Source organism: Tarenaya hassleriana, unplaced genomic scaffold (genome assembly GCF_000463585.1).
Source record: "Tarenaya hassleriana unplaced genomic scaffold, ASM46358v1 Cleome1, whole genome shotgun sequence".
NCBI lineage: Eukaryota > Viridiplantae > Streptophyta > Magnoliopsida > Brassicales > Cleomaceae > Tarenaya > Tarenaya hassleriana.
Window position 1 is genome coordinate 4,574,316 of NW_010960187.1, and position 16,229 is coordinate 4,590,544.

At 35.6% G+C, this 16,229-nt stretch overlaps 4 protein-coding genes across 7 annotated transcripts; all 4 read left to right on the plus strand.

Annotated features, from left to right (window-relative positions):
* The first annotated feature begins 665 nt into the window (after window positions 1–665).
* Window positions 666–3,790, plus strand: LOC104811099 (F-box protein SKIP31). Of its 2 annotated transcripts, none has more exons than XM_010537684.1 (9): window positions 666–838; window positions 1,369–1,629; window positions 1,700–1,773; window positions 1,929–2,004; window positions 2,154–2,264; window positions 2,379–2,553; window positions 2,687–2,805; window positions 3,302–3,362; window positions 3,440–3,790. In XM_010537684.1, the coding sequence occupies exons 1-9, from the start codon at window positions 776–778 to the stop codon at window positions 3,508–3,510; spliced, it is 1,011 nt and encodes a 336-aa protein (XP_010535986.1). In that variant the 5' UTR covers window positions 666–775; the 3' UTR covers window positions 3,511–3,790. The 2 variants fall into 2 exon arrangements, with proteins under 2 accessions (XP_010535986.1, XP_010535996.1); XM_010537694.1 differs by having other exon boundaries at window positions 734–838; window positions 1,353–1,629.
* Window positions 3,791–4,591: 801 nt separating this feature from the next.
* On the plus strand, window positions 4,592–6,110 carry LOC104811111 (glycine-rich protein A3-like). 2 transcript variants are annotated; one of them, XM_010537715.2, is made up of 3 exons: window positions 4,592–4,658; window positions 5,248–5,499; window positions 5,844–6,110. In XM_010537715.2, the coding sequence occupies exons 2-3, from the start codon at window positions 5,277–5,279 to the stop codon at window positions 6,104–6,106; spliced, it is 486 nt and encodes a 161-aa protein (XP_010536017.1). In that variant the 5' UTR covers window positions 4,592–4,658; window positions 5,248–5,276; the 3' UTR covers window positions 6,107–6,110. The 2 variants fall into 2 exon arrangements, with proteins under 2 accessions (XP_010536017.1, XP_010536008.1); XM_010537706.1 differs by having other exon boundaries at window positions 4,613–4,658; window positions 5,245–5,499.
* Window positions 6,111–6,115: 5 nt separating this feature from the next.
* On the plus strand, window positions 6,116–7,077 carry LOC104811124 (F-box protein SKIP31-like). The gene is made up of 3 exons (XM_010537727.1): window positions 6,116–6,124; window positions 6,655–6,915; window positions 6,986–7,077. The coding sequence occupies exons 2-3, from the start codon at window positions 6,703–6,705 to the stop codon at window positions 7,061–7,063; spliced, it is 291 nt and encodes a 96-aa protein (XP_010536029.1). The 5' UTR covers window positions 6,116–6,124; window positions 6,655–6,702; the 3' UTR covers window positions 7,064–7,077.
* A 761-nt stretch (window positions 7,078–7,838) lies between these two features.
* Window positions 7,839–12,239, plus strand: LOC104811132 (ABC transporter E family member 2). Of its 2 annotated transcripts, none has more exons than XM_010537746.2 (13): window positions 7,839–7,957; window positions 8,776–8,900; window positions 9,136–9,221; window positions 9,323–9,420; window positions 9,499–9,616; window positions 9,707–9,796; window positions 9,893–10,197; window positions 10,288–10,483; window positions 10,575–10,760; window positions 10,856–11,125; window positions 11,249–11,494; window positions 11,630–11,776; window positions 11,859–12,239. In XM_010537746.2, the coding sequence occupies exons 2-12, from the start codon at window positions 8,798–8,800 to the stop codon at window positions 11,747–11,749; spliced, it is 1,818 nt and encodes a 605-aa protein (XP_010536048.1). In that variant the 5' UTR covers window positions 7,839–7,957; window positions 8,776–8,797; the 3' UTR covers window positions 11,750–11,776; window positions 11,859–12,239. The 2 variants fall into 2 exon arrangements, with proteins under 2 accessions (XP_010536048.1, XP_010536040.1); XM_010537738.2 differs by having other exon boundaries at window positions 8,786–8,900.
* Window positions 12,240–16,229: the final 3,990 nt, after the last annotated feature.

The window sequence follows — 16,229 nt, forward strand, 5'->3', positions numbered from 1 at the left end:
AATATTATTTTTGCTTCTTAATATTTGTAATACATCTTAACTTCCTAGTATTAACATAATTTATTGAGAGTATAGAAGTTGTTTTAAAACTATGTTATTTTCATATTTGATGTATAATTTTCAATTTTATCCAATTGCGAAACAAATTCTATACATATATCGGATGCTGAAGCAGACGAATGAGTTGAAGAAACTCGAATCCATTGGATGCACAGATCGCATGCCATAGTTCTTGTCGTGTTGTGTTTCTCCATGTTACGTCTGAGATTTGTCCGAACAAAATTCTCATCCCCTGTTCTATGCTTCCTATCTCTCTAATTTGGAATTCCGGATTGTAATCGATTCCAAATCCAAAGATGGCTCAATTAAAATTCACATATATTCTGTTAAAAATCCTAAACCATTATATTTATTAAAAAATTCAGCTATTTTATTTTATATAAGGTCTATATTTACATATATGATTTTTATTATAGATCTAAAACAATTGATTAATGATAAATTTATAGTTTTCCAAGTTATATAGGATTGGGCCTAAAGTGGGCTTAGTTTATCACAATAAAACCGAACCAACAAACAATATTAGAAGGCCCATTTAAAATTTTGGAGGCCCATCCATTGAATTGCCCGGCCCGGAATCAGCTCTCATTCCCACGCCACCGACCGATTCCAACGCGCACACGGAAAGCGTGTCATCTCTCCATCCCTGTTTCGCCGCAGATTGGCCACCGCCAGTTATATTCGCCGGAGCTCCGATCGTTCCCGATCCGGCATCATGTCTCTCTCCGATGATGAAGACGAGTTCTTCGCTAGGTTCCTCGAAGCCGAAGTCTCTTCGGTAACTCTTTTTCAATATTTGAATTCTTCTTCATATATCTTGTTTTGATTCTCGTGTGAGTAATGGGGTTTTTCTCCTTTAGGCAATACGCCATTCGATTTTAGTGATGAATCTTCAGTCGTGTCGTGAGTTTCTCGTGTTTTGTTTGCTTTGCGATTTTTTTATTCTCGCTTCTCCGACCAACTCCATTCGACTTGATGCCAATCTGGAGTTGTAGAGATCCTTAATTCTCTCTAGTTTTCTCTATGTATAAGTAATTGATTTCCTTTAAATTTTGGATATTTGCATGATAATTTTAAATTTTTTTCCGATGCGTTGTCAACGAATCTGAAATCTGACTATTATCCCGCTCCTCAGTGTGGTCTTATCTTATTTGAGTACGAGGTTAATTGGTTTATGCTGTTATTTGTTCTGCTCGAACTTGAAATCCTGTTGGAATTTTTTTAAAGATTTCCTGGCATGCTTCCCGACTATCTTTATGTGAAGGTCGAAGTTTGATGAATGTAATTTGTAGTTCTTTTCTGCTGTAGGAAGAGGACAAAGAGGATAAACAAGAACCTGAAGCAAAGAGGCCACGTATGGACAAGGGTGAAGTAAATGGGAAGGAGGAAACTAATGAAAAGAAAGAAATTTGTAGAGTTGAAATCGAAGAGGAACAGGATAAGAAGGGTCGAGATGATATAGCCGATGATAATAACGATAACAAGGGTCTTAAGAGAATAGAGACTGGGGGATTCAGCAAGATTCCTCCAGAGATTTTTCCGCATATCCTCAAGTTCTTATCGTCCGAGGTGTTTGTTTATTATCTTCCCTGCTTTCTTGACAGAATTGTAGATATTAAGCTGTTTTATGTGCTGACAGGATCTGGTATCGTGTTCATTTGTGTGTAAATTCCTCAATTATGCTGCATCTGATGAATCCCTGTGGCGTCGCCTGTAAGTCTCTTCTCATATTCCAAGCCAGAATGAGGCATTGTTTTCTTCTTGTTTCCATTTAAAATTGAATCAGTACTTATGCTCAGGGATAACTCACTGATGTTTCAAGGGCCTCGCAGACATGAAAGTTTATAGGTCTGATTGGTCATTGGCAGGTACTGTATGCGATGGAGTGTATGTCCCCCGACTAGAAAGTTGCGTGAATGTGCTTGGAAGAAGCTTTATATTCAGGTGAGTTTCTTAATTAGGCATATTTGTTGTCAAATGTTTTTGAAAACTTTAGTTTCCACATAATTTTTTTTCGAAGAAATGGTTTCGTAAATTTTTATGCCAACTGGCTATTTTGTTGATATGATTCCTTTGTTTTCGTGTTTTGGCAGCGTGACGAGGAGGACATGATTGAACTTGTCAGAAACTGCCCCTCTGAGTTTAAAGAGTATTACATCCAAATGCAAGCGGCAAAGAGAAGCCAAGCACCTCTCCCTTCCCAGGTATTCCTTTGCACATGATCCTGACAGCGCCTGTTTCCATAGTTGGTTTCTAAAACTCGTGCATATGTGTCTGATCTCTTAATATATGTCAACGTTTTTGTTTGCGATGTAAAGGTGGTGGATGACCGGATTATTCTTGACAAAACTGTACTTGAACAAGTTTCAATGTGGAAGAAAAGCAAGGGGCTAAGTGATAAGGCTGTTGCTGGTCATGTCTGTTCCGGGACAAAATGTTCCTACCATCAGATTGATGACGTGTTCATATGTGAGGAGACGGGAAATGTTCATGGTAAGATAGAGATTCTGGTGAAATCCTTTTTGAAATGCTGTCACCGTAAATCAATGCTTGTGTTGCCTTATTTACGAGACGTGAACTGGAACATCACGGGTCCTATACTATATGTTGTTTCTTTTTTGTACAGTGTGCGATGACAATTGCAAGGAAGTAATTTTGGACCCAGAGAGTGAACTATTGGTCTGTACTATCTCAGGCCATTGCTTTGATAGGCTGCTTTTACCATCTGATGCAGAAGCTGATGCTGTAAGTAAAACTACGAGCTGAATACCTCCCTGCTTTTTCAAACATCTGTTTCATTGTCTTAACTTGAACCGGAAAAAGTGCCTGCCCTTAACCACTAGGAAAAAGGCTCTCAAACATTTTCATATTTTTTCTGCCCAATCAACAGAAATTTCAATGCTGTTGCATTATGTTTGCATCTTACATTTGATCTAGTGATATGCCAAACATTGTCGTCTGTTCCCATTGATTTTGGGAAGCAGTATCACCCAAATCAAACCTTTTCTGCAACGTTTTATTTCTAAGCATCGCATACCAAGTCTGTGAGATGAACTGACTAAGGAACTTGATCTGTCTGATCAACAAGCGCAAAATGCTACTTCTGTTTGGTTTCTTGAGGACTAGGATCTACTTTTATCGGAAATTCAGTCGCGATTTTTCTCGTATGAATGTATAGATCTTCTCCAGACTTGTACTGTGCTTAACATGTTCTTATTCTTATAAAAAAAAACCGTTTCAGGACCAACAACAAAGCGGAGTGACAGATGAAGCTGAACCATTCATGGGATCGGGACGTTTTGGTAATGAACTGAACCGAGTTTTGTCATTCTCTTTGTATCGCATCTCTAATGGATGGAGCTTTTCTTCTATGCGACAGCACGAGCCTACCTGTTGGGATACAATTGCGTGGACGAGCGGGAACTGGAGCGTACCTTGAGGTTCTGCTGATCATAAGTCTCGGCTCTCCGCTCTCATTCGGTGAGGTCTAATCTTCATATCCATCTTTCTTCCGAGTACTATGGAGTGACTTCATACATCTTATGAATCAAGTAGTTGTTTTTTTTTTAGTATTTTGGAGTTTTTTTTTAAGTGCATGTATGTATTTCTACATTTGTGTAACTTTTTCCTTAGAAATTTTACAACTGCTTGTGCGTTTCCTTCGGCCTTGTTGCATGTTGTTGTGTCGGAATTTTCATGAAACTTGTCCAAACCCCATCCCATTTGGTGACATGATATGTGATAAGAGTTTATGAAAGTCAATTGAGGCAGTTAGAAAAATAAAGTAGCATTTGTCTTTTTTAGTGTAGAATTTGTTTTGTTAATTGCAAATCACAGGTGTTGTTTAAATTACTATTCGATTCGATTCTTTTGGCATTTATCCACGGAAGTGGGAGAAAAATAATAAATAAATAAATGTGGAATAAATGATTAGCCGTTCGTCTCCCACCCATCCAGCCATTTATTCGTAAAAGCCGCGTCCATTTCGCGTCCTCACGACGCCTGATTTTTATTCGTTCTTTTCTTTCCCCCCCTTATTCGAAGTTTTTTTAATCTTCTACTGTGACCCTCTTATTTTTGTAAAATATCATATCTTCCCCGTTTGTTTTCACTCTTGACACCTTGAAGCACAAACCAAGTTTATTTTCCATTTTTTTAATAATCAGATTCAGACGTATCTGATTATCTCAATTCAATTTACGTTTTTTTAGTTATATTTCTAGATTAATGATATTCTCTTTTTTTTTTCAAGTACTATACGAATACGGAATATAATAACTAGATAGTACGCAAATTTCTAATTTGTAATTTGTTGTGCGGATTGCTCATGAAACGTGCTTGCTTATTTGTATCAAAAGAAAATTCGTTATTTTCCCAGGATTAGTTATTTTATGGACGTGATTGTATTTTGAAAACTTGAGTGTCAGATTGTGATTCTTACTAAAATATGAGGACCGAAAAAAGAAAGGCTATTTACTTATTTATTTAGAAAACGTCGCGAGTAAGAAAATAAATATCTATACGCGCACGCGGATATCTATAAATTCAAGACATTCTTTATCCCCTCTTTAACTGACTTTCTTCGTCGCGATTCTCAGGTAAAACTCTCTATCTTTGGTAATGTGTGTTTCTTCGATTTGATCGTTGTATTTATACGCCGTGATCTGATTTCGCTCGTTAGGAGCTTTTACTCGTCCGCTCCGTGTTGGGTTTTCCGTTGTTTGATTTGTCTGATCGAATCGACTTCGGTTGGTTCCGTAAGAATATCGATTTCGGCACATTGATCCGTTTTAGGGTTCGTTGTGTATATCGGTATGTGTTTGTGTGCATTTTATACGCGTGTGGATACTTTGATTTTCCGTATTCCCGAACAGAATCGCGATCTTTGCTTTTGGAAATGGTGATTGGAGGTTGATCTGTGAACACGAGAAGATGTTGTTGATTCGAAGAAAGAATCGACTTTATTTATTCATCTCGTTTGTCCAGTTGCTGATGCCTTTGTGTCCTCCACGTGTTTGTAATTCAAGATAGAACTGTGTACATATCTCATTTTGACTCTGATGGATCAATTGAATTGCTGTGATCTGAATTAAGTTTCCAGAATTCCATGGCAAGTGTTAGTTAGTTCGAGTTTAGCAACTAAATGTGTTACATTGATCAAATGACCTTGGTGTTATGTTCCAGTAGGTATTGTTGCTGATCGAGAAAAAGAAAACATGGGAGGTGGCAAGGACAAGCATGGTGACCAAGACAAAGGATTTCATGGGTACCCACCCGCTGGTTACCCACCGCCTCCTGGAGCGTATCCACCCGCTGGTTACCCGCCTCAAGGTTACCCTCCTCCGGGAGGCTATCCTCCCGCAGGATATCCTCCCGGGGCATACCCTCCTCCTCCCGGAGCGTATCCTCATGCCGGTTATCCCGGGCAGCACCCTCCTGGTATGTATATTCAACTAATCCATCTCCACATGTAGTTTGTTGTACTGTTGACATGTTAAATATTTCTTAACTATTTCATGGACCTGAACCAAATTCATGAAATTTCTATTCTAGTGCTGCCCTCTGTTTTTTAGTCGTCCGTATATAAGGTGTCCAGAGATATTTAACCCTTTGGCCATTTATGGACCACTAAGGTGTTGCTTGATGTTTAATCAGAGTTACATAGCAATGGATTCAGTGCTCAATACATGTTTTTTTTTTGTTTACCATCATCCGGTAAACTTTATCGTCTCTACGAAGTTTGCTCCTTTGGTTACTTTCGTGTAATAACACCCCATTTTCAGGACATGGAGGGCATGGAGGGCTCGGGGCCATGGTAGCAGGCGCAGCTGGAGCAGCTGCAGCTGCCTATGGAGCTCACCACGTAGCCCATAGTTCCCACAACCCCTATGGTCATGTGTACGGCCATGGCCATGGCCATGGCTACGGCTATGGTCACGGCAAGTTCAAGCACGGGAAGCATGGAAAGTTCAAGCACGGGAAGCACGGCAAGTTCAAGCACGGGAAACACGGCATGTTCGGAGGGAAATTCAAGAAGTGGAAGTGATCGGCCGAAGTCTCTTCGGTAACTCTTTTTCAATATTTGAATTCTTCTTCATATATCTTGTTTTGATTCTCGTGTGAGTAATGGGGTTTTTCTCCTTTAGGCAATACGCCATTCGATTTTAGTGATGAATCTTCAGTCGTGTCGTGAGTTTCTCGTGTTTTGTTTGCTTTGCGATTTTTTTATTCTCGCTTCTCCGACCAACTCCATTCGACTTGATGCCAATCTGGAGTTGTAGAGATCCTTAATTCTCTCTAGTTTTCTCTATGTATAAGTAATTGATTTCCTTTAAATTTTGGATATTTGCATGATAATTTTAAATTTTTTTCCGATGCGTTGTCAACGAATCTGAAATCTGACTATTATCCCGCTCCTCAGTGTGGTCTTATCTTATTTGAGTACGAGGTTAATTGGTTTATGCTGTTATTTGTTCTGCTCGAACTTGAAATCCTGTTGGAATTTTTTTAAAGATTTCCTGGCATGCTTCCCGACTATCTTTATGTGAAGGTCGAAGTTTGATGAATGTAATTTGTAGTTCTTTTCTGCTGTAGGAAGAGGACAAAGAGGATAAACAAGAACCTGAAGCAAAGAGGCCACGTATGGACAAGGGTGAAGTAAATGGGAAGGAGGAAACTAATGAAAAGAAAGAAATTTGTAGAGTTGAAATCGAAGAGGAACAGGATAAGAAGGGTCGAGATGATATAGCCGATGATAATAACGATAACAAGGGTCTTAAGAGAATAGAGACTGGGGGATTCAGCAAGATTCCTCCAGAGATTTTTCCGCATATCCTCAAGTTCTTATCGTCCGAGGTGTTTGTTTATTATCTTCCCTGCTTTCTTGACAGAATTGTAGATATTAAGCTGTTTTATGTGCTGACAGGATCTGGTATCGTGTTCATTTGTGTGTAAATTCCTCAATTATGCTGCATCTGATGAATCCCTGTGGCGTCGCCTGTAAGTCTCTTCTCATATTCCAAGAGAATACATATCTGATTCGGGATTTGGTGTGAAATAGTTGTGACACTTTTGGTCTCAACAAATATTTGTGAAGCTATCTATCTTATGTAATATTTGGTTTTGTGTTGGACATCTTGTGTTCGCTTGCTTTGTCTTTGTTGTGCTATGTTGGACAATATAGCTTGGGACCCTGCTATAATTTGAAATTGAATATAAAATAATTACAAAAATGAAAAATAACCTAAAAAGTTTATGAACTTTTAAAAATTTTCCTTAGAAAATCATGAACTTTGTAATTTTTATATAAAATCATGAATTTTATTAATCTTGTTATATTTTCACAAAATTCAAAATCTTTCGTAAAATTAATAAATATATAGAAATGTGATAAAACTTATAAAATTCATGATTTTATATAGAAATTATAAAGTTTATGATTTTCGAAAGCTTTTTTTATTTTTTAGGTTATTCTCAATCTTATCCGAAGCAAAAATCTATTAAAAAATAAATATATTGTGATATGAATTTGGAAAATTGGAAGTATATGAGAATAAAAATGGAAGGTACAATTGTTGACAAAATTATAGAAAAGGGCTTTCGAAAAGGAAAGGGCTTTTCATTATTATTTTTTACTTCATCAACGCCTTTTAATGTATATCCACAAGCCCTACTAAATCCTGCACGCATCCGACCCGGACAAAACCCAAATAACGAATCGGGTCGAACCCGAAAGAAGCCGGATCCAGAAAACCCTAACATTACGTTCTTGTTCTTCAATTCTATTCCTTGGTACACGCTTCCTTTGTCTGTGCTTTGCGCCTGATTCTTCAAAGTCGGCGCACTTCTTCATCCCGATCCACGTCTCCCTTCGATCAGAATCTCTCAGTTTCCCCAGGTGATGATCTCGAAATCCCTTCGCATCCGTGCGACTTCATATCAGAGAATCATTGATATTCCTTTTTTGTGGCTGAAATCTGCCAGATAGCTTTCGATTCCATAAATATGGTTCAGTGATTGACTCGCGATTGAATTTAGTTGTACCAAACTTGCTGCTTTTGCTTCAGTTACCTAGAATTGCAGCGGAAGTGATTGGATATTTTTTCTTCATGTCACTTGATCCTTTTTTCTGCGTTTGATAAGTGTCGACTTTTCTGTCAGATACGCTAATTTTTTGGTTCCTTACTAATCTATATGGTAGAAATCCACAGATTTGTTCTTTAAGTTGTTCAGGTAATTTTACGATTCATGTCGGTTCAGGCTTTTATGTGAATTCTCAAATGAAGCTTTCAGTTCTTTAAGTTCTCTTATTTACTTCTCCGCTAGTTGTTGATGCTGTATTGTAATTATCAAATTCCCTGTATTAGCTAAGGTTGTCAATGCATTTTCTTTGGGTTCGTTGTTCATGCTTACATTAACGTGGTTTTGTATTAATTCCAGTTCGTATTGATACTGAAATATTATTTTTCCAAGCTTCAAACACGAAGTCATTGCTTAAGTTTTCAAATACTGTTTCTTATCAGGTTTATGCACATGCCTGACTATAGAGAACTCTCTTTTTTCTGTTTTAAGCTAAAATTTGTCTGGTTGGCTATTGGGTACTTGATTACGGTTATTTCAATCTGCTTGCGGTTAAATTGTGAGGAATCTTTTGCTGTGTTAATATGTTGTGTCATTCTGATTTCTGGGGCAGCTGAGAGTATAAATCTGTATAAGTATCTTGCAGGATCATTGAGAGATGGCGGATCGATTGACTCGAATTGCTATAGTGAGTTCAGATCGGTGCAAGCCGAAGAAATGTCGCCAGGAATGCAGGAAGAGCTGTCCTGTTGTCAAGACAGGTGGATATTCTCTTTCAATCTTAGTTAATGGCTTTCGATATCAATAGACTACTGTGTTAATTAGGTTTGTGTTATAGTGTATGCTCAATGGTTGACACAACTACCTTTGAAATATTATGCAGTTTATAGTCAATTGTTTGTTATACTTCTGCTTTCGGCCTTTATTCTACATTTTAATGTAATTTTGTATATTTTTTTTCATGCCACTTACACTTTTACTGTTGGGAACTCTTAGGAAAACTGTGTATCGAGGTGACTCCTGCGTCCAAGATAGCTTTTATCTCGGAGGAGCTGTGCATTGGTTGTGGTATCTGTGTGAAGGTATGGAAGCTATTGCTAATAAGCAATACGTGTTTGTAGATGTAGGATGTAAACTACCTCAAGTGGAAGATTAAGTGTGAATTCTGATTATACAATTGCAGAAATGCCCGTTTGAAGCTATTCAGATTATCAACCTTCCAAGAGACTTGGATAAAGACACGACCCACCGATATGGACCAAACACTTTTAAATTGCACAGGTTATTTTATCAGTTATTACCTTCTGGAAAGCTCTTCCGTCATCTAGTGCTTAAGATTTTGGAATTTCTGTCTTCCAGGCTTCCAGTTCCAAGGCCGGGGCAGGTTCTAGGATTGGTTGGAACTAATGGTATTGGGAAATCAACTGCTCTCAAGATATTAGCCGGTAAACTCAAACCGAATCTGGGTCGGTTCAGTGTAATGCCCTAACCTGAGCTTCTAAACTCGAGTCATTAAATTGTATTGCTCACATAAATTGATATTCTTTTTCATTTCCCTCATGAGCAGAATCCTCCGGACTGGCAAGAAATTTTGACTTACTTCCGTGGATCAGAACTACAAAACTATTTTACCCGTATTCTAGAAGACAATTTGAAGGTATATGGTGAACTTGATCTTGGTGTACTCTCAGGAAGATGCTTGGGTATCCTCTAAGCAGTTCATTGAGCAAGTTGTGGTTCTCATTTATGACAGGCCATCATAAAACCGCAATATGTGGATCACATTCCAAGAGCTGTTCAAGGCAATGTCGGACAGGTGCTTGACCAAAAGGATGAGAGAGATATGAAGAAAGAGCTCTGCCGTGATCTGGAGCTGAACCAGGTTATCGATCGTAATGTTGGGGATTTATCCGGTGGAGAGTTGCAGAGGTTTGCAATCGCTGTTGTTGCCATACAAAATGCAGAGATATACATGTTTGATGAACCTTCTAGTTACCTTGATGTGAAACAAAGACTGAAAGCTGCTCAAGTTGTTCGTTCTCTGCTCAGGCAAAATAGGTTTGGTTTTCTCATCCTCTGTGTGTTTCATATTAGATATCAGTTACTCCTTGGGAAGTACTAAAATCTGCCGCTTTTTTTTTTTTGCAGCTATGTCATCGTTGTGGAGCATGACCTCAGTGTCCTTGACTATTTGTCGGATTTTATTTGTTGCTTGTATGGGAAACCAGGAGCTTATGGTGTTGTGACCCTTCCCTTCTCTGTCAGGGAAGGAATCAACATTTTTTTGGCTGGGTTTGTTCCCACAGAAAATCTACGATTCAGGGATGAATCTTTGACATTCAAGGTAAACCTTTTTTATGGCCTTTTCTGCTGTTGCTCCCTGGTAATTGTCAGCTGTTGTCATTTACGATTTCTTTTTTTTTTTCTTTTCCTAGGTTGCTGAGACTCCACAAGAAAATGCGGAGGAAGTAGAGTCCTATTCCCGATACAAATACCCAACCATGACTAAAACTCAAGGAAATTTCAAGCTGAAAGTGATGGAAGGTGAATTCACCGACTCTCAGATTATTGTAATGCTTGGGGAGAATGGTACGGGGAAGACAACATTTATCCGGATGCTGGTATTGTTTTCCTTCGTTTTCTCCCTTCTGCTGTTTACAACCCTTTGGATAACTATCCTGGATTCCTGATGTATCCTTGTCATTAAAAACTGCAGGCTGGTTTGTTGAAACCCGATAGTGTTGAAGGATCAGAATCAGAGATACCCGAGTTCAATGTTTCTTACAAGCCCCAAAAGATCAGTCCAAAGTTTCAAGCATCAGTCAGACATTTGCTGCATCAGAAGATTCGTGATTCATATATGCATCCCCAGTTCGTCTCGGATGTGATGAAACCACTTCAGATTGAGCAGTTGATGGATCAAGAAGTTGTGAACCTCTCAGGTGGAGAGTTGCAAAGGGTTGCCTTAGCTTTATGCCTTGGAAAGGTAAATATTTCGTTACGAAAATCCGAAGGACACAAGTCAATAGGAATCGTTGCATAGAAGCAACTATATATATGCCATAGTGATCTCATGGGTCATCCATTTTGGTAAAATTGTCCCCTGCAGCCTGCAGATATTTACCTGATCGACGAACCAAGTGCATATCTTGATTCGGAGCAGCGTATCGTCGCTTCTAAAGTCATCAAAAGGTTCATCCTTCACGCGAAGAAAACTGCATTTGTCGTTGAGCACGATTTCATCATGGCGACCTACTTGGCAGATCGAGTCATCGTGTACGAAGGTCAGCCGTCTATTGATTGTACCGCGAATTCTCCTCAGTCACTTCTCAGTGGAATGAACCTCTTCTTATCGGTAAGTCTCCAATCCTCTTTCTGTCAACCCTCATTTTCTTATGCAGAGGTTAAAAAAGAGAAGAAGGAAAAAAATAAAAGTTTGAGATTACGAGCATGAATCATGTTGATGATTTTGGTATGCGGTGTCGTGCAGCATCTGAACATCACGTTCAGACGGGATCCGACTAACTACAGACCAAGAATCAACAAATTAGAATCTACCAAAGACAGAGAGCAAAAGGCTGCTGGCTCATACTACTACTTGGATGATTAATACCCACCTACTCCTACATATAGAGAGGTTTTATACATCTCTTTGCATTTCTTGATCTCTGATTCGGGCAGTTCTCGGGTTTTGATTATTTCTTGTTTTTTGCGAACAGTTGAAGAGAATTGAGGGGCGTGGCTGGCCATTGCCGTGATGAAGAAGAGGCTGATATGTGTTTCCCTTATTACTACATGTGATGGGGAGATTTTGGGCAGAGCCATCTTTTGAGTGTGTCTTCTCTCGAACAGGTTTTTGATTTATGTTTTGTTCATCTTTTTTTTTGGGTTGCTTTCTGGGTTTGTCCATTGGTGTTTTCGTGTGGGATTTTATCCTGCCGAGAGTTATTTGTTGTCCTTATTAATAATTAAAAAAATATATGTGATAGATAGAAATCTAACCTTCTGCTTCTCTTTATTTAAGCACCTTTGGATGTTACGAAGCACCTCTTTGTCACAGTTGTACCATGGATCTTGCATTTGTACATTCTCTTTTAACCCATTTGTTACAAATGTACATAACGAGTTTTCCGCTTATTTAACCCAAGTTAGTATGGGCTGCTAAACGGGCCGTTTCAGCCCGTGGGTCAGATTGCTATGGGTTTAAGAACTTCACACTTGAAAGGCCTGTTTTCTCTTTCGGCCCATACACGTGATTAATGCATTACTATACACGTGTAACATGGTCTGCACCCGATTATAAGTTATAACTTGTCAACTCGAAAAAAAAAAAACAAAAAAACAAAATTTTCATATTTAGTTTATATTCAGATACCTCGCGGGAAATGTAGAATAGCAAAAAAAAAAACATCGATTTAAGGTTGCTGGGAAAAAAAAAACATGAAATGTATGAGGAACCAAATGGCAAATAGTATGGAATACATACAATTCTATGCATATATTGTTAGATGGACCATAAACGGTTCCACGTATGATGGTTCAACAAAAGATTGCTATTTCTAATATATCAAATCTTAGAAATATAATGAAAGAAAAATTTAAATTCCATCGGAATAACTCTAAGATTTTAAAAGATGTATCACAAGATATTATCCTTTTTGTTTTCTCAGTGGAAGGAAGATATTATTCCTTTTTTCATATTCATTATACCAAAAATACATAATGCAGGATGAGCGACGATCACCAAGGGTCTCTAACTGGTAAAAATAAAATAATTAGAAATGGAGTAATATATAAATATACTTAATCCGATATTTTTTCTCCATATAATATTCTCAAAATTTGTACAATATTTTTTAAAATCAAATTACCTCAATTGAAATGAATCTAAAAATAATGAGAAAAATAAAAGCTAAAATAAAATTGAAATTTTGAAGTGAATAATTTTATGTAAATAAATATAATCTACTCTAATTGGTATTGCATGGAGATAACTTAAATTTAGTTAAGAATTGAATTGAACAAATTTGAAAGAATCAAATCTTGATTAGTTGTAGCCCAAAGTCATTAATGTAGTATTCAAAACACATTATTGCTGTTAACTGTTATTATATTACCAAAATTTTGGGTTTGACTTTTCGTTTTAAGTTCGTCCGATCCAATGTACGTATCATGTACTTTGCATGCGTGTTCATCAAATTGTAACAAAGCACGTGTCTCCACTCCATGTTTTATATATTTAATTATTATTTTTTAATAAAGTCAAAACATTTATTTAATTCCTCTTTTTCCTGAATGATAAAAGTCAAAAGCAATTTTAAAATTACATTTTCCAAACGAATTGATATATTATGATTTATTGGTAGAGATATTTCATATTTGATTAATTATACCATTTTTAGTATAGTAATTTTTATTATTATTCTGGTAAACCATTTAAAGATGGCAATTTTTGGTAAAAACAATTTAAATATGACTACTAGCAGTAATTTTATAAATTTAAGTCAAATATAGTTTTTTTTATTTGGTTTAAATAAGTGACAGAATGTAAACCAAATCGTACGACTAAGCAATGTGCATGTGGACGAATACAGTATATTGTAAGAGGCTTAGGTTATAGACTCGTATTTTAATAGATCTTATATTAATATTAATACGGACAGACTAATTGATAGATTAACCAATTATTTATTTAATTATTTGTTTAATTGGCGTCAGTTGATCAATATATATATATTGAAAACATCCTTACTGTCACAGGAAAGCTGGATATCAACTTGAGCCCGTCCTGCCGCGTCAGCGCTCGTGTTTCAGATATTTTTTTTTTGTTTTATTTTCACACTATTTTACTTGTGTAATGTTTTTTAATATAAGAATATTCGCAACTTTACATTATAAAAATGTAATGGTTATTCGCAATTTTATTGGTTCGTACTAAAAAACAAAACAGAAATCGGTCACATGATAATAAATATTTCAACTTTAATTTGTTATAGATGTTAATCACAAAATATATATTTATCCACCTGCATGCGCGTTTACATGTCAATTTTAAAACTTAAAAAATAAAATTCATAAATTTTTTTCATAAACCAAATGAACGTGTTAACTAGAATTAAAAAAAATAAAAAAGATGTATAAGGATCATTCTGATTAATTTCATTATTCTAAATATTTATGATTTTTTCATAATTTTTATCTCGAAATATATAAATTAAAAAATCATTTTTGAAAATGTATTCAGATTGAGTTCGAAACAATCTCACAAATAATCTATAAAATAGCAATAATAGTTTATTTCTGCGTTTTCATCTTTATCATATGAATGTTTCCCAATGCACACTTATTATATAAGACTCGAGAACGACAGCCAGGCATGGAAGAAAACCATTATTATATAATTAAATTTTAATATTTTTATATAAATATTGAATAGTTTATTATGAGTATATATATATATATGATCTTAAATGAGAGCATGAAAAATATATGAAATGCGAAATCATCATAACGTTTTTAAAATATTATATATTTGGCTGACTATGAAACTAAAAAAAATAAATGAGATATAATTGACAACTAGCAGCTTACGACTGTGAAAGATAAACTGGGAAAGTCCATGGTTTCTCTCAAAACCGCCTCTTTCTCTTTGGCCCACATTTTATTTATTTATTCGTTTATTAATTTTCCCACATTCATACGTTTACGTGAATATGTTTTTTTTGTAAAAAGCATGGAAATTAGTTTACATTTATTAAGATTTCAAATATAAGTTATGAACTCTCAAAGTACCTGTTTGCTTTGCATATTCATGGCATCGACTAAAGAGGGAAAGTCTCACATGGGGCTCTGCTCTCATACCCAATTTAATTAAATAAAAAAAACATTATCTAATTCTCAAAATTATAATTATTTTGGAAAATAACTTATGAAATTTTAACAATTTTATAGTCTTTGAGTTTGTCCTATTAGATTTTTTGGGGGGTAAAGTCCTGTTAGATATTTTTAGGTTGACACTGATTTTGTCGTTATATTCATTTTATAAAAAATTCTAAAAACATGACGTTGACTTTTATTGGTAAGTATTGACCGACATGGTATTTATGATTTGTAGACACCAAAGCAAACACTTGTAAGAATATATTATTAGTTACAACCGATGCAACAAAAAAAAAATTAATTTCGAGTTTTTTGTTTAATGTTTGAATGGAAACACATAATTTCGGACTAAATATTTTTAGAATAAATTTAATATGTAATGGATGTATAGGATATAGATATGATATTTTGCATGATGTTATTATGCATGTTAATGTGATAATTTAGAATTTACATTCTCACTTTTCCGGCGTCATTTTGACACGTGGCACAAGAAAATTTCTACATTTAAGAATTATTCAAAGGAAGAAGAAAAAAGACAGAATATTTTCAAACTTCAAATAATAATTTGACACTTGGATAAATTAATACGGTCAAGGTCGCTTAGATATGCTTAGACCCTTTTCTAATAATTAGATAAACACAAAATAGATAATATATGGAATCTATACTCATCTTACATTATTTTGGAAAGAAAATCGAGTAAAAATGAAAAAGAATATATCAAAAGAGAAAACAAAAATAGACAAATATATATATATATATACATGAGGAATTTATTTCTATGCTTTGCGGCTGAATGGAAATGTTTATGTTCAATTATGTATTTTCAGCGACGACTGAAAAGATGATTTTGAAAAAAAATCTCTGTTTTTTCGTACAAGAAAATATTCTGGTTTGACAACCTTATTATCTGATTCCTATAAATACAAATGAAAATATTGTTGGGTTTTTTCATCAATTATAAAGATTTTCCCATATAACCTAAATACGAATTTTATTTATTTTTATTTGACCAACAAAATCATTAATGGCTGCTGCTAGATTTGGAGTGCACAACGGTCATTACTCATCAGAGTGCACTCTCATTTTATTTTTTGTGGTGTGGCATCAAACCTTGGATTTATATAAATAATTATAAAAATTGTTATATATAATTTAATTAAAAACAAATGCATATTAAATCATATATATATATATATATATATATA

Coding starts and splice junctions, on each gene's coding strand:
- LOC104811132 (XM_010537746.2), top strand. CDS start 8,798: ATGGCGGATCGATTGACTCGAATTGCTATAGTGAGTTCAGATCGGTGC. Junction 9,222..9,322: donor GTTGTGGTATCTGTGTGAAG/GTATGGAAGCTA, acceptor ATACAATTGCAG/AAATGCCCGTTTGAAGCTAT. Junction 9,797..9,892: donor TTCTAGAAGACAATTTGAAG/GTATATGGTGAA, acceptor CATTTATGACAG/GCCATCATAAAACCGCAATA.
- LOC104811099 (XM_010537684.1), top strand. CDS start 776: ATGTCTCTCTCCGATGATGAAGACGAGTTCTTCGCTAGGTTCCTCGAA. Junction 1,774..1,928: donor GAATCCCTGTGGCGTCGCCT/GTAAGTCTCTTC, acceptor GGTCATTGGCAG/GTACTGTATGCGATGGAGTG. Junction 2,806..3,301: donor CTGATGCAGAAGCTGATGCT/GTAAGTAAAACT, acceptor AAACCGTTTCAG/GACCAACAACAAAGCGGAGT.
- LOC104811111 (XM_010537715.2), top strand. CDS start 5,277: ATGGGAGGTGGCAAGGACAAGCATGGTGACCAAGACAAAGGATTTCAT. Junction 5,500..5,843: donor TCCCGGGCAGCACCCTCCTG/GTATGTATATTC, acceptor CCCCATTTTCAG/GACATGGAGGGCATGGAGGG.
- LOC104811124 (XM_010537727.1), top strand. CDS start 6,703: ATGGACAAGGGTGAAGTAAATGGGAAGGAGGAAACTAATGAAAAGAAA. Junction 6,916..6,985: donor TCAAGTTCTTATCGTCCGAG/GTGTTTGTTTAT, acceptor ATGTGCTGACAG/GATCTGGTATCGTGTTCATT.